This window comes from Diachasmimorpha longicaudata, chromosome 3 (genome assembly GCF_034640455.1).
Source record: "Diachasmimorpha longicaudata isolate KC_UGA_2023 chromosome 3, iyDiaLong2, whole genome shotgun sequence".
In the NCBI taxonomy this organism is placed as follows: domain Eukaryota; kingdom Metazoa; phylum Arthropoda; class Insecta; order Hymenoptera; family Braconidae; genus Diachasmimorpha; species Diachasmimorpha longicaudata.
The window spans coordinates 6,878,916-6,899,030 of NC_087227.1; the positions used below are offsets into that span (position 1 = coordinate 6,878,916).

Sequence of the window (20,115 nt, forward strand, 5' to 3'; positions counted from 1 at the left end):
CTGAAGTAGTAAATTTTCTCACGAAATCACTTCAAAAGTTGACTGAATAGAATCTTTACATTCGGAATTCTTTAGATTCTGTTGAAACGATTTCTCGTTCATCGAGTTAAGTAGAATTGGCTTTTCCAAATAATTTCCAATAAAGCCATCTGATAAGCCAGGTCTATCGAAAGGGACACACGTCCGCCGGAAGTTTAATCACCCCCTAATGACCGGATTCGTGCTGTGCCTCAGCCCTCATTCAGCCCTAACGTAAACACAGTATTTCGTGTATAGATACCCCTCGCTCCCGGGAGATATGCTTCCTACACCGGTAGTACATTCACGTTTGCGAGATAGAATACTCTCTCGATGAGATTAAACTCAAGTTTCGAGCCATTTGCCTCATAAGATACAACTATCTTCAGTAATTGCAGAGATTTGCATTTTATGAGAGCTCGTGAGATCCCTAAATTTTTTTTCATCAATGAAAAGACGGACAGATTTTTCGTTATTTCAATGAGAAAAGAAATTATTTCGATATAAATTGAGTACACGTTAGGAGAGCCCCGGCGATACCCGAAAACATCAAAAGACGAATGATAACAATATTGAAAACATATCAAAGAGACAGAGAAGAAATATTCAATTGAAATTCCAGTCGTCTTCTGACTTTTGTTTTGTAAATTTGATTTGCTCGCTTCATGTAATATTCTGGAGTTGTAGTGTTTCTATTCAGTCAACATTTGGGGTGAAATCAACTGTCCCAGGGGGACATCATCGATCAACCCTCTGGAATATTCGTGGCACCGGTGTGTTCACTGCTGCCATCTGCCCTGGGGTTGTCGAAACTGTCGGTACTGGATAATTTTGTGGTGACATCCGAGGAGTTCAATGTTTTATTTACCGGAAAATTGATGTTATTAATTTGTACATCATTACTGGGACAACATTCACAACTGCAAGAGGTGTACTGTAGCAGGTAAGAGCTCTCAGAATATATTGTTATACTGAACTCCTCGTTCTCACTGTTTCTCACTTGTCACAAAAGTTATTCTTCGATTGTTTGTATCACATATCTCCCTTTAGCATGAGAATGATTGGTTGTGATTAATGACCCACCCATTTGGTGTTTTTATTTCGGAAAAATTCTGCTATAATTCTGCACATAATTTTTCCTTAACGGGATGTTCTCAATTGTGTTTGAGCTTCATATCCGAAACACAGATGGCGTCGTCAACATCTTTAGACGTTCCCAAAACAAAAAATAATTTTTTTGCAATTGAAAAATGAAAGAACCAGAAAAACTTAATTTATTATCGAGATGCTTATTCCCATTATTTCTTCCATTTGTTTCGTTAAAAAATTTTTATCTCGAGCGGCAAAGTAGATCGCGGAAAAATTATTTTACCGATTCGTTCATTATCGACATCAGTACACCCCCTGCATTTCAGAAATCAATGAAAATTTCAGTTATGAAAATAATTCAAGAACCGAATTTCATGTGAATAATGAACATATCGTTAGCAGGTATTGCACATGAATCAGTGGCGTTAATAACTTATATTGTTGAATCAGCCTTTATCATTAGACCGTGTGGCCTAATGGATAAGGCGTCGGACTTCGGATCCGAAGATTGCAGGTTCGAGTCCTGTCACGGTCGGTCAATTTATTTTTTATTTTCATTCAAAGTATTTTCTCCCTCTCGCGTTTCAAATTTCAAATCACCGCCTCTAAGACGAATTCCTGTATTTTAGGAGTTAATTTTATCCGAGTTCAACAACCTCCGGGGAGTGTTGTGTGATAGCACAAGCTCCTCGGCGCTCTCACCGGGAGATTATTTTTGTATTCTTCTCTTTTTATAAATAGAAAACCCGGCCTATGCCATTTGAGTGAACGCCATGAGGTCTGGGTGAAGGTCACTCGCTACGAGATTTATTCGAAAATCTGAGATATAAAAATTCAAGAACAATACCGCAGTATCAAAGAGGCAGTAGTCCATTGTCCATCGAATGTCTCCATTGGTGAAGGTGAATTAGTCAGGGAAACAGGTGGTAAAAAAAATTTCCAAGAAATCTACCAACCCCTCTATAATTTTCAGAATGCACCACCTAGCATTGTCTGGACAACCCCTTGTGAAAGCCCATTTCACGTACATATACATGATTTTGCACGCACATTCACCCCCGTTGTCTTCGAAACTTGGTGTTCCCTACTGTTGTCCAGCGAGCGTTGGAGTCGATAATGTAGCTAGCAACAGGGCTTTAATTTATTCGATATGTCGAACATATGGCCCTTCCCTTGCTCTTCATATTGTCCACTACATACGTTACAACTGAAATATACTCCGATACACTTTGAACTTGGACGTTGAATAAATGAAACGTACGTTTTCCCCTCAAACGCTGGCGCCACACGCATCAATTATTAAACTGAGAGAGCTCTCCCTCGAACATACGCAATGGATGTCAGGTTGACGGTATCAAGGGGGGAAAAATTCACGTTCGTGTATTTTAATGGAAAAAAAATGGTCGTAAAAAATCGAAGAGATAGGCCATAGCCATCTATTATTAGGGTCTGTGCTTTCGATAGGGGTTGGGAATATACAACAAAATTGTTATGAAGCACTTCGGACATTGATTCCTCGTGAATGATGCAATGATTTATCGATTGTTGTCTTGATTTTTACGGATGTGGAATTTTTTTCCCTCATTCAATTATTTTCATCAACTCAATGTCAAAGAGCTGCCTGAATGCCTATTATCAATCGAACCAACTGCAATCACTGGGTACTAGCACAAGGACCCATTGATTATCATGCAAACTTTTACAATTAAAAAATGTTTTCTGTTCATTTAGAAACGTCCCTATGAAATTAAAATTAAAAAAAACATTCCTTCGAGCCGGATTTGAACCAGCGACCTATGGATATCCATTCGAAATTCAACCAACTACAGTCCACCGCTCTACCAACTGAGCTATCGAAGGGAGATGTTGTTCCCGTAGAAAAATCCTCCAAAAAAGCCATACAGACAAAAAAAACTGCTCCATTTTCTTACCACAGAAAATCATTGTCCATCCGCGTAATACCGGCGAGTGAAACTGTCAGAACTGTTGAATGAGACGAGGACATTGTCATCAGATTCACTCCTCCTCCGACATACCAATACTCCATTGAACACTGGACAATAGACGCATCCATGCGTTTTCACAATAGCTGATTCAGTTTCCATCGACAACTGATTATCCCTTAAAATTCTCCCACGAACATTTCCATCATCCATTGATTCTAGTCGCCCCCCCCCCCCGAGACGAATTACCATCTAGTCCCTTTTTAATTCGCCCTTCTCTCAGGTGATGTCGAATCGGTGTTTGATCGTTGGATGAAAAATGAAAATTGATGATTCTATAGCCACCTTTCATCAAGGTATGGCACGATTATCTTCAGTTTCCTGACGATAGTCACTGGGTCGTGGCACACCCAGCTCAAGCCCACCTCCTCCCACCCCCTATATTTTTTAGAGCTATCCAATCTTTTGCGTGCAAACTGTCATCACCTCCAAAATCCAATTCCATTATGGGCTCAATAAGCCTAGAATCAGGGAGATTATTCACATGTCACTGGAGTGTGGGTGAGGCACGTTATACTTCAATTTTTACATGTCCTTCAAGTTCGTCCTTGACATATTGTTACCCAGCTCTATATTTATCTTAAATATAATCGTTAGTTATGGGCCTCACACAGCATAATGTGCCCTCTTGGGATTTGCATCAATGAAACCTGGGGCCTCACCCCAATAATCCTCTGCATCACGTCGCAACTGAACCTCTGGACCTTTTCTTCACAATCCTCCGGACATTTTCCCAATTGCCCAGAATTTCCTCTCCCTAAAATCACGTTTTCCTCTGATGTCATGACACCACACCCCACCATGGAGAACATGAAATTCTTCAGCAGTGATGTGACTCCCTCTTATTACGGAGTCGTCAGTAATAAGGGCCTTTGACTAGAATTTCCTTTGATCTGGATAAACAATTTTTCTTCGTCATCTGTATTTTTCATTCTCTCCACATACTCATCGGCAATGTCGGCCTTCAATCCAATTAATACATGCAAAAAAAATCGTTGGGAAATTTTTTCTTACACATTTACTTCATGCAGAGTAGATGAAACCTTTGCTGTGATGCGGAATATGTGTCTCGTTGTGATTAAAATTAGTACGTCGTAGTAATACCTCCACGGATTATACGTGACTCCCCTGGGTAATTTCCAGGTCATTTATGATGCATTTTCGCTTATAGGCAAATGACGAGATATAAAAAAAAATCAAACTATGCATTTGATGAGTCTGTTGTTATTTTCACGAGTTGTCGTCATAGGAATTACCAGATAATCGTCAAGAGTTTCACCATTATCTCTTCCCTGGATTTTAGATGCAAAACGATCGACGGATCATATTCATTTTTTTATTGTAAGAAATAAATATCTCCCAGCATTTAATTATATGGCACGATCTTTATTCCGTTTTAACATATGCGATTGTAGCGGAAGACTGAGAGGTCTGACCCAAAGACAAGGCTCTTTTGTCTATTGGCTTCTCCACGTTTTCGGTTGTTTAGGTCATAAACGGCCGAAGTCTCCGCATTTTTCGGGGACATTTACAATGGGTCGCTTGTTCGAACGAATGTCAAAATATTCTCCACATTATAATATTAAAAAATGTGTTGGCGTTTGTCTAATGTTTATTTAAAAAATAAAATAAAATCGATCTGCCCGATCAGGTCATTTTTTTCGCAGCGGAAAAAATACCATTCAATTACCGATCGCTTTTACCTGATTTTTTTTTCATGCAATGATGGTATTCTTAGCATAAACCATTATCAATGGAAAATTATAATCTCTCAATTAAAAAAACATCAACTGATTCTCCCATTTCCATTAAGAACCCGTGCTCGCAAGCTCCCCGTGAATAAATCATGAATTTCCAGATAAATTCGGTTGTAACGTCACAAAATTCTCACCAAGAAAGGTCATATAATTTTATCCTCTTTCATTACATCCCCTCCCCTCAATTTCTCATCACCCCCAAGTTCTCTCCCTCCCTTCAGTACCTACAACACGGCATGAAAGCCAAGCTACGACGCAGTCGCGTCACGAACGAAGCTTTCGTTTGCCTCGTAGCTCGCAGTCTGGCGTCGCTGGCCGACGTAACTGGTGCATTTTAATCGGTTCCGGGGGGTTGTCAAACAGAAAAAAAAAAGGGTGACCTCGTCACTTCGACCTCGTGTATTATTCCGCGAAAATCCATCGTTCCCCGAACTCCAATTTCATTTTCATTTCAACTCAATCGCGACGTCGGGACTTGAATGATCGCGATATCGCGGAGGGGACGATCCGGAGACGAATCCACTAAATGTGATGATAAAGTGACACAAGTGATCGTTGAAAAGTCGTTGTCGTTGATCAATTTATATTTCCCGACGCACCCCGCACTTTTCACTTAATTTCGACCTGTGAAGGTGCGCCGGAAGTCAACCGCCGGAACATGGCGCTGTTACCTCGAGTGTCGTACACCCGCATATTCAAGTGCTCAATGTGAATGGAAATTGTCGAATTATTTTTATCTCCATTCACGACTTATTTGGATTTTCAGTCCCCTGGGATTTTCATTGCTCCGAGTCATTGTTAATGAGGAACTCCAGCCACTGGCCGACCGGAAGTGCGCGGAGAGTTTGATGTACTCGGCGTTGGTGATATTCAATCTGATGTACCGATGAGATTGTAAGTTTCTCCTGTGAAAAGCCACAAATTTCATTCTTTTTCGCGAGTGAAAATTAATATTCTTTTCCGAAATCACTTGTCATTTAAAGAATCAGAATTCTCCTTCGCGACGAGATGGAATCACTGTTAATGAGGCGGAGGGGGGGGGGGGGGCTGTCAAATACCTGGAGACTTTGGTTTTATTTTTTTTAGGGGAACGTGACACTTCGTGATTTTTTTTACGAGCGAATCAATAAATTTTCTCTCCAAAATCACTTGTCGATTTAAAAATCAGAACAGCCGTCGCGACGAGATGAAACGACTTTCAATGAGGACAGAACAACTTTCCCAATATTCATCGCGATTTTGATTTTTTTTTTTTTTTTTTGAGGGAAATATGACTCGTCGCGATTTTCACTCTCATTTGATCCCGCAGGAGAGCTTCTCGCGTTCTGCTGCACCCAGCCGCCGCCTGCAGACCGTAGAAATCGATTTCGGAAACGGCAGTTGGACATATGATAAGGGAACAATAGCGTTACAACTGCGGGTAACGAATTTTCAAAGTTCAGGGGAATTTTTGCAATCGATTGAAATAAAATGTCAATAGTCACCGCGTGAAATTCCCTCGGGGATTCAATGAACGCGGGAGGAGCAGTGGTTCATGGAGGACACCTCAAATTGAATCGATTGAGTTATTTTAAAATTCATCCTACGAAGAGGAAAAGTCTGTTCTCATGAGGCAGAAGAAGCTTTTTTTCGGTTCGTTTGGATGAGCCGACCCCGTGACGTGCGACGTCAAGGGGGAACTTTATCGGGTCCTTCGGGGATTTTAAATTGAAATGAAGAATTTGTAGTTGACGTGACGCACGGAGCACGTGTTCGCGGTGAAAATAATGAAGAATCAGGCATCGAGATCAGTAGTGAGAGTACCGTTACGCCAGACAGTCTGGCGTCGAGAACATCTTGCAAAGATCAGTTGCGCTTTTCTTAAACAGCTAATCCCATCGTTAATGCGAATTAAAGTCAAGCAGCGAAGCATGGAGAAGGATCGGGACGATTTACCATGATGGAAACGTTTATAAAAAGATTTGATGAAAGACTGATTTTTCGAAGCAAATGAGAGAGAGAAAATTTTTCGGGAAAAATATGGAACAATTTGTAGAATTTTTATTTTTTGTGTGAACCCCTCTAAAAGGCCCTTCATTTCTGTTTCACGAAGAGAAAAATCTTTTAAACGTTACGTGCTTGATTGGTAATTTACCAGTCAAAACAGTATTCAGTAAAAATTAAGGAACAGTTATGCATTTTTTCAGTGAACGTTTAAAAAAAATTCAAAACGTTTCGAAGAAGTGTGGAAAGGCACGTAATTTTGTCTCTTTCCTATTAGTCTGTTCCTTACTTTATGCTCTGTAAACAATTTTCCTTATGCATAATCACTATTGAAAAAAATAATAAACAATTACTCGACCTCTCGAAATAAACCATTTTTTCTTCAAAGCAATAAATTAATTTTTGGATTCATTCAAATATTCCAATCGTCTTAAAACTCAGTCAAATAACTAGTTGAACATTTTAATTAATGTGTGAATTAGAACGAAATCCTAACATTTAAGTTGTTAGTGTAAAAGTTTTCGTAAATATTTTTGTAAAAAAATTTACCTCCAGTTTATCTCTCACAAATCCTTGGAAGAATCTTCTAAACATTCCAAAGTGTCTTTATGTGACCCAAAGAGATCTTAAGAATACAAATCCCTTCGGAACCACTTTATTTTCGAGAAAATCTTCAAAAAAATGGGGTCTTTCAAAAATAGCTAGAAAATAAATTGTCTCCGGATGAACTTCCCTTCTGAGCTTTTTGTGTCACCAAAAGCTGTCCCGAAAGCTTCCCAATAATTTCTTGAGGATATTTTCAAAGGCCCACGGCTTTTGCCACAGGCGAATAATCAAAATTAGCATAATGCAGCCTAGTTTGAAGCCAAGGACTATCCTGAGTGTCTTAAAAAAATGATAGAAATAAATTAGCCAATGGGGATGATTAACTCGAGCTATCAGGGCTGCGGTGAAAAAAATGATATAGTTTATGCAAGGGACTGAACTTGTGCTGTTCGGGCAAAGGGCGAAACGACCGCGGGGTAGTTGAAGAGGGGATTTGGGGGTAGGGGGTGGGTTGAAGGCGACGCGCACGGGTAAGTTGGCACCCCACAACGGTCGATACTCGACTGGCACACTCTATGCGCCCGTGAGAATGCACCTCTCCTTTATCTTTCGTTGGAGAAACACGAGAACGATTGAGAACCCCTAACCACCTTGCTCGCTACAATGTGTACCTGACGAATGTCACAATCCCCGAAGCATTGATCTCGTTCAGGTGAGAAATAATTGCTTCGAGGGTCCCGTAAATGTTAGAACTGTGGGGTTATTTTTTTCTCACATTTTTACGCTTGAAAAATTGAGGAAATATTCGAGATAAAAATTGAAAGTCCAAAATGTCGAGGGGGACTTTTATATTTTAATGGAAAATAAATTGAAATTTTAGATGAATATTTTTTATCTTTTGTTGTTGATATTTTTTTTCAGAGGGAAATTGAAAAAATATTGAATTGATGGAGTGATTGGAGGTGAATACAATTTTTGGGAACCTCATCGATTTGTTACAATTGGAAACAAAATATTTAAATTGTAGGAATATCTGCAATATGTGTAACCGGCATGTTATTGATTGTCCCAAGGGCAGTTTCTCGTCAATGTCCCTGATTAGTCTCGCGAGGGTCAACTCGAGCAGTTCATTTTTCATCGATTAGTACGTATTTTTACCAAAAATTTACGAACAACAAATGTTGAGGAGTGCGGTGGGAAGGTCAATGCAGGTGGGCCACTGATTTATGAGTTGACGAATTTTTTGGGGGACTTCTTATTGATTTTATATGAACGTGATTAATCAGATGAAGTCGACAGTCAGAATGATTAAAATTTTTCAAGTGAGCTTATTGATATCTCATTAAGACCGCTATGATGTATTTTATTTAAAAAAGAAGAAGAGTTTTTGGAGCTATCTCTGATGTGACCCCCAGCTGGAGGCTGAACTCCTGAGATACAGACTCTTCCGGGGGGACAAGCACCGGCAGGAGGAGCCGTAAAGAAGGATTTGTGATCGAGAAAATATTTAGGCCTCTTACCTCCGGTTGAACTACTCTAGGTCAGAGGATGAGGCTTTGCATTTTGTTCAGAAGTAAATGACAATCTTTTCACCCCATCTTTTCCACGTGAATCATTTTAAAAAATACCTCATCCATAGAATTTTGTTATTTTATTAAATCTATTCGATCCCTTTTTAAATATATTTATTACAAATTATTTTTACATTTTTCACGTTTTATTTTGATACATTACTCACTTATGGCAAATTGCGACGACAAATGTTACATGCTTTTGTATTAAATGGGAAGCAACTTGTAAATATTGAACTAGGGCAATTTAAACCAGGCTTTTCACTCTGATACGAGTTCTAAATTTTTTCTCTAGGTCAATCCTCTAATGCAAATTAAATTAGTTTCCAACTTGACCTCTATTACTAGTTGAAAAACAATGTTCGTCTCGTTCAGGATATCCGTCTTCTTTCACGAATAAAAATTAATTTTATTATTTTCAAAACGTTTTTTTTTCTCGAGCTGTGAAAAATATTTTTTACCCGTGAAATTGATATCCTTAGTCACTCCAAAGAATTATTTCCGCACTCGTAATAAAATAGACAATTTTCAAGTCAAATACTCAGTCACTCAATATGTTTTGAATGCCGAGTATCCACTTGAGACTGTCTGAAGTGAAAATATTTTTTTTAAAACACGTGGTGACTTCTGCGTCCGCTCGATTTACCCTGTATATGAGACCGGAGAATCCACTAACTTTGACTCTACATTATTTGTAGAGCTAGTTAAACATTCCGACGCATCGTACGACGGGTTCGGAAAACGGAGAGGGCAATGCAGTGCACAGAGAGAACAGTTGGATAATTTTATTGAAAAAAAATCAACGGGAATTTCCCATCGCTAAACACGTGACATTTTTCATTACATTGTATTTATTTATTCAAACATTTCTAATTTCAGAAGCTGAGAAATAGAAAAAAATCAGAGGGCAGGATGGGCTCTTGCAGTGTGTACTTTTCTCAACTCCGGGCGATGCTCGTGAGAAATTTACTACTCAAGAAACGGGAGAAGCGAAAGACAACTGCGGTGAGTTCATAAATTTTGAAAAATATCCAATGCCTACTGAGCCTTCTCCGAAGGAATTAGTCCACACGGCATTCGCTGAATTATTTAGCAAGTGCCTTCCTCAATGCTAATATGACAGATCAACTACGTGACAAGAAAGCCGAGATGCTAACATTGTTACATGAACAATATTCCTTGACAGTGAAACGACAAAGTCATTGTCAGAACTTTTGTCGGAGGAATTTTCAAAAAAATCTCATTAAAACTTTTCCCCAATGCGAAACGAATAATTAAACGTCAGAAAGCTCCACTGATGCAGTTGAGGAAAAATATAGCAGAAGTCCTTCAAAGCCTTGATCCCCAATGCTGAGTTTATTTCATTCCAAAAATTGATGGAAAATTACAACCGGCCAAGATATTCCACCGAGTCCGATATTACTTGCCAATTTTCTCGACTTATCTTCACAGATATTCGTGCCAATTAGGCCAAGGGTCTCAGCAATAAATGGAAAACGAAATATTAGACCAAAAAGCATCATCAGTCGCTACCAGAATTTTTCTCTCACTTCTTCCTCGAGTTCTTCTGCTTATTGTCCCGACTCTTGAATATAGCTGGATCGATAGTATTGGAGGGACCATCCTTCCACAGATTCAGGGACAAACTCTCCTTAGGTTTGACAGCTGTCGGTAATAGATGAGGACCAACTAGATAGTAGGTCTGCTCTACCCAAGTTGTCAGCGGGAGTCCTAACGCGCAATATTGCCACATAGGCAGTCCCTGATGTACCAGCATCATTCGAAAGTACTTGGTGAAGCTCTTTGACAGCTGATACCAAGTGCCTCCGTTCTCCTCGTAATGCAGCCATATCCCGGGCTCATTGTCCACCTCCGGTCTGACGTGATAGACCAGGAATATCTTGCTGCTGCCGCACTGATCGATCTCAAAGAGTTTGCAGCGTGGGCCTTGGGAAGGAATATCTGATGACTCATCGTGATTTTTATTTTCAGCATCTGCTTGTTGCTCTTTAGTTCCTACGAAGCGTTTCAGGGCCGCGAATTCATTGATCACCATGCGACCGACTGGAAATTCCTCCCCTGGAACAACGCTTCCCTGTTATTAGGAATTTCAGAGGATAGAAAAATCTGGAAAATGGCTAAAAAGGTTGTTCACTTTGTAGAAATTGATTAAAGGCAGTTGGGGATGATTTGAAGGACATCAAGAGTGTCAGGACATGCTTGAAAGACCGAGGTGGAGACGCCGCCATCTCGAAACCTCTAGGGGCAGGTGGTAGAGGTCTCCGAGCAAGATGACGTCGCTCACATTTGCCTCTTGGAATTTTCAAACATGTTTACAAATTTTTTATTTCCCTCCAGTTGCTCTTTTTTTGCCTGAACATTCATGACACTTTTTGTTCATTTGAACAACTCGAAAGTATAATTTATTACCGGCAATATCTAAGCTCCAAGTCAAGGAAAATCCATCGATCGAGGTGTAGAAACTCTTCAAATCTTCAGGAAGTAGACAGCAGTGTCGCTGCTCCCAACTCGATAATGCACTTCTATCACATGCACTTCTCCTTTCCACTTTGACATGTCTCACGCAGGGGCTGGCCTCGAGGAGTTTAACCACACCGAGTGTCAGATTCTCGTAGAATGAGTCCTCAGTCACAATGTCAACGAAAAAAGACATCTGATGGATCACCGATATCACACGGTGTCGATGATGTTATTGAGGACAGGGGGATGATTAGGTGGGACATACGAGGGATCGACTGAGCCCATTGTTCCTCAGGGGATCCAACCATGCTGTACCCCAGTTTGTTTGTTGTCATGGCAACCAGATTCGACTGCTGTTCATACCGTTGATATTTCCGAAGTCGAATTAAGAATATTGGCAAAATGCTGGTCATGCAGGTCTTCGTTCATTCCATTTGTAACAATCTTTCGAAGCATTTAAATTGAAAAAGTGAGGAACTGCCTAGAATATTGTTACTTTTGGTGATAAATCGATAATATCTTGCGATAAATAGCATCCTCGGTATCCCAGGATCCAGATCCAATCCTGAAACCTCTCACACACGAGTTTAAGGATCAATGCTAGTTGCCAATCAGATAACCACCAGAATATGTCAGTAGCAAAGCGGTAAAACGAGATAAGCTGACTAATATCTCAGTAGCTTTTTTGAGCAATATCTCCGAATTTAAAAAAGACAGGGAAATTTTGATAAATAGATGTGTATAGCACTTAGTTCGCTCCACAAAAAAGTTTTAATAAGAAATATTCTATCTCCCCTATATTGCGAGTTATTTATCGAAAACCTGTCAATGATCAAAAGTGACTTATCTCAGTTCACCACTTCGCCACTGATATTCTCCCCTCTGAAAGCGAAACATTGATTTTTCAGGAGGTTTTCCTTCCTCTGTGGACCCTTGGAATTCTCATCGTGGTTAAAGTTTTAATACCAAATCCAAATTATCCTGCCATGAAGATGCAACGACAGGATGGTGATATATTTGAGTTCTTCAATGGATATAGAAACAATACAATAACTGTTGTACCAAATTCAACGGAGACAATTGTAAGTTAATACAAATATTCATAATATTCACCCAGAGTTTCTAATGCCCCCGTCCTTCCCCTAAATCTAAGTAGATTCACGAGGGGTAATTTCTACTTTCTCATCGTCCTTCGACAATGAAAAGAGCTTACCCCTTGTTGTGCAACTGAAACGTGAAATCAGGGGGCGATTAAGAGGTATTTTGTTTTTTCAGAGCTTCTTAAATTCAATGAACAGTCTGTGGCAGTCGATGTGGGGTTCTTCAGGAAACCCTCTAAACTTTATAGTATTAGAGACTAAGGATGATCTCCAAGCAGCTTATTGGCGCGATCCATACAGCATACCACTAGCTGTTATATTTGAGGATCCACAGCCAATCAGCCATCGTTTGCAGTAAGGGAGAAGCTTTCATGCCAATTTGTCAATTTTGACTAAATATCTAGAAATTATTGCCATTGAATTGAATAAATAAATGTCCTGGAGCATAAAATATTGCTGGAATAACACATTTTGATGTGTGCACGAGAACAAGACAGTTCTCACGAAAACTTGCAGAGCATTTCGTTAAAAATGACAAAGAAATAACACCACAATTTCACACCTCTAAACACGACATAAAATTAAAAATTTCCCTACAGATACGAGATACGTACAAATCCTTCGTACACATCACCCCCATCCCCAACGGAATTCTATTCATCTCCAGTGACATGTCGAAAGGACACCAGCCACTGGCTGGGAGGAGTTCTCTCGATAGAGACTGGAGGCTCCTGTCCAGTCAATGATTACCTACACTCTGGTTTCATGGCGCTACAGATGATCATAGACATGACGAAAATTCGGGTAGGTCACAATATTCTCCTCGCTTTGGACCTGAATTTCTGTCATTTAAATAATTTCTCTGATTCAGCTTGACACGGGCAACAGCGAGGTCACAGTGCCAGATGTGAAGCTCGAGATGTTTCCTAAGGAGGCTTACACTGCTGGTAAGTATCTCTACAGTTAAAAAAAAAATGAGACACTGAATTGGATGTTCTTTTCACAGACTGGATGCTGGCATTTAGGGTTGTTATACCACTCTACATGGTGCTAGCACTTTCACAATTTATAACTTATCTTTTGATATTAATTGTGGGAGAGAAGGAGAATAAAATTAAAGAGGGAATGAAGATAATGGGTTTGAAGGACTCTGTATTTTGGTGAGTATCAGACTCATCGGAAAGTGACTACAGCACTATTTTTGGATACCCCAAACAACCCGAATATAATAAATTTTCTTCACTATTTTTCCAGGATGTCGTGGTTCATAATCTACAGTATTTTCGTTCTCGTTCTGTCAGCAGTGGCAGTTGTACTTCTGTTCACTCTCCAGATGTTCCAACACACTCACTTTCTCCCGATATTCCTTCTGGTAGTTCTCTACTCCTTCTCCGTCATCATGTTCGCCTTCATGATAACCCCCTTCTTCGACAAATCCCGAACAGCTGGTGTCCTCGGCAACTTCGCCGTGACAATACTCAGTCTGATGTACTTCATCCAAGTATTTGTCGACGACTCAAGTTCAATATCCTTCTGGTTGGTGTCTATCCTCAGCCCAACTGGAGTCGCCCTTGCCATGGACAAAGCACTGGTACTGGACCTCCAAGGGGAGGGAGTGAATTTCGATAATTTGTGGTCAGGACCCGGTATACCATTTGGAGGTAGCTTAGTAATGATGACGTTGGATATATTTCTGTATGGACTGCTCGCTTATTACCTAGACTCAGTTGTTCCGAGTGAGTACGGAGTGAAGAGGCCACCCTGGTTCTGCTTCACACGTGGCTATTGGTGTAAGAAGAAAGTCCAGAGGATACCGTCGTCAAACGGTGAATCCAATTCATTTATACCCGAGGAGGAGGCCAATCGTGATGTTGAGCCAGTTGTCAGAGAGATGAAGGGTCGTGAGGCGATTAGAATAGTCGATCTTTACAAATCTTATCAGAAGTGTCGAAAACCGGAGGTAAAAGCAGTCAATGGGATTAACTTAACTATTTACGAGGGTCAGATAACAGCCATTCTGGGGCACAATGGCGCTGGGAAAACAACCCTGTTCAATATATTAACGGGATTGACTGCCCCAACAGCCGGCACTGCTCTGATATTTGGATACGATGTTAGGGACTCTAATGACATGCAGATGATTAGAAGTATGACAGGAGTCTGTCCACAGCATGATATACTTTTCGATTTGTTGACTCCTCGAGAGCATCTCGAATTTTTCGCAGCAGTTCGGGGCATCCCCCGATCGGAAATTGACATCGAAGTCAAGAAGACCTTGAAGGACATTGACCTGATGGAGAAGGCCGACACATTTGCCAAGTATCTGAGTGGTGGACAGAAGAGAAAGTTGTCAGTCGGCATTGCTATAATTGGAGATCCCAAGATAATTATACTTGATGAGCCAACGGCTGGTGTTGATCCTTACTCAAGAAGACAGATGTGGTCTTTCCTACAATCAAGACGACACGGAAAAGTTATCCTCCTGACGACACATTTCATGGACGAAGCTGATATTCTCGCTGATCGAAAGGCAGTCATCAGCCGAGGAAAATTGCGCTGCTGTGGAAGTTCACTGTTCTTGAAAAATAAATTCGGCATTGGTTATCACTTGACCCTTGTACTAGAGGGCAATGGCAGGGTTCATGCTATATCAAGACTGGTGACATCGCACGTTGCGAAAGCTGAGAAGGCCAGGCGCCATGGAAGAGAACTGAGTTTCATCCTTCCTCACAATTCTGTTGAAAATTTTGCTCCTTTATTTTCGGCAATTGAAAATGAAATCAAGACGAGAGGTAGCAGACTCGGTATAAGCAGCTATGGTGTTTCCATGACGACCCTTGAGGAGGTATTTCTACACCTCGAGAAGGACGAGGAGACTGAATGCACTATGGACAATTTGTCGAAGAAGATGGTGAGAAATAGAGCGCTCAGCAGGTCATTATCATTGCAATCGAAAAGTACTTCTTATCAGAGCCTACAGAATGAGGGTGCCACTGTGCAGGTTGATGGACAAGTTAAGGGCGGTGGTGGTGAACCAGATGGAGTTCATACTGATAAAAATCCAGCTATTCTAGGCCTTGGACTAGACCCCATCAAGATTCGGCCTAATTTTTTTCAGACACTCTACGCTATGTTGAGACTCAGATGTTTGAGATTGTTCAGAAATATTCAGTTGCTTTATTTTACTATTGTTGCTCCACTTGCACTCGTCGTACTTGGGTTGTACTTGAATAGTATTCAGACTGTCGAAGTTAGAATGCAGTCACTTGAGCTCAATAACAGTGAGTATTTGTTATTGTAAATTATATTGTCTTGCTTTCACTGATATTGAACATTTCCACGATAAATTATTTCGACAGATACGTACGGCAAGGAAACAAGAATATTGTATACTAATCGCACAGATCGTGACATATTGCCAATGATGTACCAGATCAATCAAAATGTCTTTGCATTGAGAGAATACGAGGGTAATTACACGGATCTTCTGGCCATTGGTCCACACATGGCAGTACTAAACATTGACGACTATGATAAACGCCGAATGAACTTGACCATAACGTATAATGACACCATGCAGCATTCATTGCCAATTGTTATGAACATAATATCAAACGCCTATTACAGGTAGTTACCCTAATTATAATTTAAATATGGGACACTTGTCCTCACAATCCTATCGGTTCTTTCAATTCGAAGCACCACATTCACAGGAATAAATTGCAACTAAAGTCAGTTTAGTTTTTCACATTGTCATGAAATCTCTTTTCTTTCGAATACTAGATTTTTGGCTGGCAACGATGCCTTAACATTGATCGAGGTGAGGACCCATCCGTTCCAGCAGACATCGCAGCCCCAAGAATTCAACATAGGAATTGCCAGCTCTGCTCTCTTCATCGGCATGGACTTTGTCCTAGTTCCAATCACTCTCGCAGTCGACATGGTGTACGATCGTGAGGTAGGTACCTCGAATATGATATCCTATTTCTCTGAACCAATGAATTTTCTCTCTTTCCAGATCAAAACGAAGAATCAACTCAGAGTCAATGGTCTGTCCTTTCCTATGTATTTCTTAACCTACTTTATCGTCCTGGTATGCCTGATGTCCTTCATCTGCCTCTGCATCCTCGGTATAATATTCCTCTTCGACGTGCCATCCCTTCAGGAACTGCCAGCAATTCTGACCCTCGGTAGCCTCCTGATGCTATACTGTCCCTCCTCAATTCTCTTTTCAACCTGCCTCAGCTACATTTTCGATAAAATGGATTCAGCCCAAAGCATTCTCCCAAACATAGCCACCTTCTTCGGTCTGATACCCTTCATTCTAGTCATGATCCTGGACATGCTAGGTCTCGGTGGTACAGCAGCATTCGCCCTTCACTGTGTCTTCTCTCTCCTGAACTCCATGTACGTTCCCTACGCAGCTGTCTACTACGTCGACCGAGTCCACCTCATGTGTTCCATTAACGCGGCTTGTCACCACCTCTCCATATCGGATTACCTAACACCAGAAATACTGGTGATGGCTCTAGGTGTTGTCGTACACTGTCCTCTGTGGTTCTTCATCCTCTTGATTCTTGATGTTAAAAAATCCGGTGGCAAAGTACGTGAAATTTTCAAATACTTTGTGACTAATGGTGGGGCCATTGGTGAAGAGATAATGGAGAACAACGATATCGGTGAGCACGAAGATATCGATGTCAAGAACGAACGTCAGAAGGTCTTCAACTTCATAACATCCTCCTCAGTTCAAGAACCACCAGTTGTTTTAGTACAAAATTTGAGGAAAGAGTATCGACAAAGAGAAACCGGTACCTCCTGTGGCTGCTGCAATAAGAGTGATTTACAGCAGGAGCAGGTTATCCAACCGAAGAAGGTTGTGGTAAGAAATTTGTCACTTGCTGTGGAACCTGGTGAAGTCTTTGGACTTCTTGGCCACAACGGAGCGGGCAAGACAACCACCATGAAGATCATCATAGCTGAGGAGGCTGCGACTAGAGGACGAGTCCAGTTAGGTGGTCACAATATACATTCCCATATGGCAGAGGCGTTCAGGCAAATGGGTTATTGTCCTCAGCATGACGCCCTCTGGAAGAATATAACTGTCAGGGAACATCTGGAGTTGTACGCTGCACTCAGAGGTGTACCGTGGAAAGACGTCGACAGAATCGTCGATCTTTATCTGTCTGGATTGCAGATACAAGAGCACGCTGATAAGCAAACTCAAGAGTGCTCAGGTGGCACACGAAGAAAGCTCAGTTTTGCTATGGCTATGGTAGGTGGGCCAAAGGTTGTCCTCATGGATGAACCCAGCACAGGAATGGATCCCAGATCCAAGAGATTCCTCTGGGATACCATTCTTGCTAGTTTTCAGGGGGGCAGGGGGGCCATTCTCACGACTCATTCCATGGAGGAAGCTGACGCACTTTGCTCAAGAGTCGGAATTATGGTGAAGGGTGAGCTCAGGTGCATAGGCTCAACACAGCATTTGAAGAATTTGTATGGGGCTGGGTATACCCTTGAGATGAAATTACTTGGAGGGGATTCTACGCCTACGACACCCTCGGGCGATAGAATTGCCACGCTCAAGGAATTCGTTGCTGGTCTATTTCCAGATGTTACACTTGAGGAGAGCTTTGCTGATAGACTGGTGTTTGGGGTCCCTCAGCACGCTGTCCAGTCATTGGCTGATTGCTTCATGCAGTTAGAGAAAGGTATGTTCCTGGTCTCAAATGGAGTGCAGAGGGAGATTTTATTTAAGGGAGATTTCACCAATTTTTTGGCAATTTTTCTACTCGCAATTTTTTTTCTGACTAAAAAAACCGCGGAGAGTGCCCTTATTATATTGTTTATTTAAAACGATTATCATAGTCATTATTTTGTGGCGGACACGTTGACGTGGTATTGAAAACAATATTTTTTTCCTTTACAGCAAAATTGGAGCTTGATATCGAAGAATACAGCTTCAGTCAGACAACCCTGGAGCAAGTATTTTTAAAATTCTCTCACTACGACGAAGTAAGCAGTGAATTATAATGCAAAAAGTTGATAATAACCTAGTTATTGAAAAACGTTCTCGAAGATTGAAAAAAAATAGTAATAATAAGATAAGGTAATCCATTCCAAGATTGAAAGGAGACATTGCCTCGAGTCCAATATATATGGAGGTGAATGCGTTAGAGGAAGAGTTTTATTAAATTGCCAGAATTCCCGTGAGTACGAGGCAGGTTTTTTTTCTCTTTCCTTTTTTTTCGTCACGTCTAGTAGTGAAAAAGGGTCGGGGACCACTAGGGGAATGTGTTCTACGAGTAATTGAAGAATATAATTTTTAGTGTAGTAATAAATTCAGCTTCAGTCAGGAACATTCCGTAAAAGCCAAATGGAGCGAGCTCCAAGACTTTTCGACGAAATGAATGGCTAATTAATTTAATAATGATAAACTAATGAATATTGGAAATAAATCCGTCATTATTTCTTGAATGAGACAACGGGAATGAAAAGACAAGAAATATCATTCTGTAAATAGCGGCAATGGCGCCTTGTTAATTTGTAATGAAAATTATTGATTCAGAAGTTTATGTTTAGAAAATGAGAGAAAATGAAAAAATTCACGTATATTTTTATCCTTTCGGACAATCGTGAGTGATGAATTTTCATACAACTGTGATTGACATGAGATTTCTCAATCAATAAACATGTTTTTATTTACTCTTAATAGAACGTCGATCATCGAAGATAATAAGTGAGCAAAAGATAAATAAATTTTCTCTCCAACTATTATTTATCGATTGTCCATTTATTATCTTTGGTGTGCGTCCGAGAGTTGCAATTAATTGACAGTAGAAACTTTTAAAAATCCAAAGAATTTGATATGCGTTACGCCCTCCCACCCTCCCTCCCCACAGTGTGCAATCAGAATGAGATCTGTACATAATAGCAACTAGATATCGTAAATATTAACTATACACAATTTGACAAATTTTTTCGCTGCAATTTCGAATTAATAATTACAAAATAATTCGAGTGAAACGCGAAATAAATGCCCACTTGAAATTTCTCCAACTTCATCTGACTGTCCGAGATGCTAGATAGTACATTCTAAGAATAAATCTCTTCATTTCCTACTTGTAAATGCTCAGACAATTGGTCGAACATTATCTTTTTCTACTTGACTAGGAAAGCCCAGTGTAGATCCTGTGAGGACTGATTATTCAAGTTTACTGGTCAGTAGTCAAAATGATGAAAGAGACCTTCATTAAAAATTTTTCAATGTTGATGATTCTCATTCGCCGTTGTGATAACAAGACGATTTTAGAGAATAGATATGTAAATAATTTGCACCGATCTCTCGATGGACGTGCAGTAGTGTGTGAGAAATGAATAGAATAATAAAAAATCGAGTGACGAGTGAAAAAACATGAGGTGCAACGTGACGAGAGAAAAACTACTGAAATTTTAATAAAATTATTAATCAAGAATTCTTCCCATTGGGGGAGTGTGAAGAGATCAGTTGAGAAGGATTTCCAGGCGTTGAATAATTATAATAAATATTTAAAGTCTCGAGGTG

The 20,115-nt window shown here is 40.3% G+C and overlaps 2 protein-coding genes and 2 non-coding genes across 6 annotated transcripts; 2 read left to right on the top strand and 2 right to left on the bottom strand.

Annotated features, from left to right (window-relative positions):
• The first annotated feature begins 634 nt into the window (after positions 1 to 634).
• Positions 635 to 19,584, top strand: LOC135160571 (cholesterol transporter ABCA5-like). 3 transcript variants are annotated; one of them, XM_064117252.1, is made up of 13 exons: positions 637 to 961; positions 5,634 to 5,761; positions 9,847 to 9,972; positions 12,357 to 12,530; positions 12,724 to 12,902; positions 13,148 to 13,352; positions 13,420 to 13,495; positions 13,555 to 13,708; positions 13,803 to 15,829; positions 15,908 to 16,175; positions 16,332 to 16,506; positions 16,567 to 18,262; positions 18,481 to 19,584. In XM_064117252.1, the coding sequence occupies exons 3-13, from the start codon at positions 9,880 to 9,882 to the stop codon at positions 18,582 to 18,584; spliced, it is 5,151 nt and encodes a 1,716-aa protein (XP_063973322.1). In that variant the 5' UTR covers positions 637 to 961; positions 5,634 to 5,761; positions 9,847 to 9,879; the 3' UTR covers positions 18,585 to 19,584. The 3 variants fall into 3 exon arrangements, with proteins under 3 accessions (XP_063973324.1, XP_063973322.1, XP_063973321.1); XM_064117254.1 differs by lacking the exon at positions 5,634 to 5,761 and having other exon boundaries at positions 635 to 961; XM_064117251.1 differs by lacking the exon at positions 637 to 961 and having other exon boundaries at positions 5,142 to 5,761.
• Trnar-ucg (transfer RNA arginine (anticodon UCG)) lies at positions 1,570 to 1,642 on the top strand. The gene has a single exon. It is a non-coding gene; the product is annotated as a tRNA-Arg (tRNA).
• On the bottom strand, positions 2,874 to 2,967 carry Trnay-gua (transfer RNA tyrosine (anticodon GUA)). The gene is made up of 2 exons: positions 2,931 to 2,967; positions 2,874 to 2,909 (listed from the first exon to the last, which is right to left on the bottom strand). It is a non-coding gene; the product is annotated as a tRNA-Tyr (tRNA).
• On the bottom strand, positions 9,228 to 11,747 carry LOC135160609 (tubulin polyglutamylase complex subunit 2). Its single transcript, XM_064117329.1, has 2 exons — positions 11,398 to 11,747; positions 9,228 to 11,046 (listed from the first exon to the last, which is right to left on the bottom strand). Exons 1-2 carry the CDS (start codon positions 11,639 to 11,641, stop codon positions 10,514 to 10,516), a joined length of 777 nt encoding a protein of 258 aa, XP_063973399.1. The 5' UTR covers positions 11,642 to 11,747; the 3' UTR covers positions 9,228 to 10,513.
• Positions 19,585 to 20,115: the final 531 nt, after the last annotated feature.

Bases quoted from the DNA above. Each gene is read 5' to 3' on its own strand.
- LOC135160571 (XM_064117254.1), top strand. From the start codon at position 9,880: ATGGGCTCTTGCAGTGTGTACTTTTCTCAACTCCGGGCGATGCTCGTG. The intron at 13,496-13,554 runs GTAAGTATCTCT...TTCTTTTCACAG, and splicing joins TAAGGAGGCTTACACTGCTG to ACTGGATGCTGGCATTTAGG. The intron at 13,709-13,802 runs GTGAGTATCAGA...CTATTTTTCCAG, and splicing joins TTGAAGGACTCTGTATTTTG to GATGTCGTGGTTCATAATCT.
- LOC135160609 (XM_064117329.1), bottom strand. From the start codon at position 11,641: ATGTCTTTTTTCGTTGACATTGTGACTGAGGACTCATTCTACGAGAAT. The intron at 11,047-11,397 runs GTAATAAATTAT...GCGTTGTTCCAG, and splicing joins TTGGAGCTTAGATATTGCCG to GGGAGGAATTTCCAGTCGGT.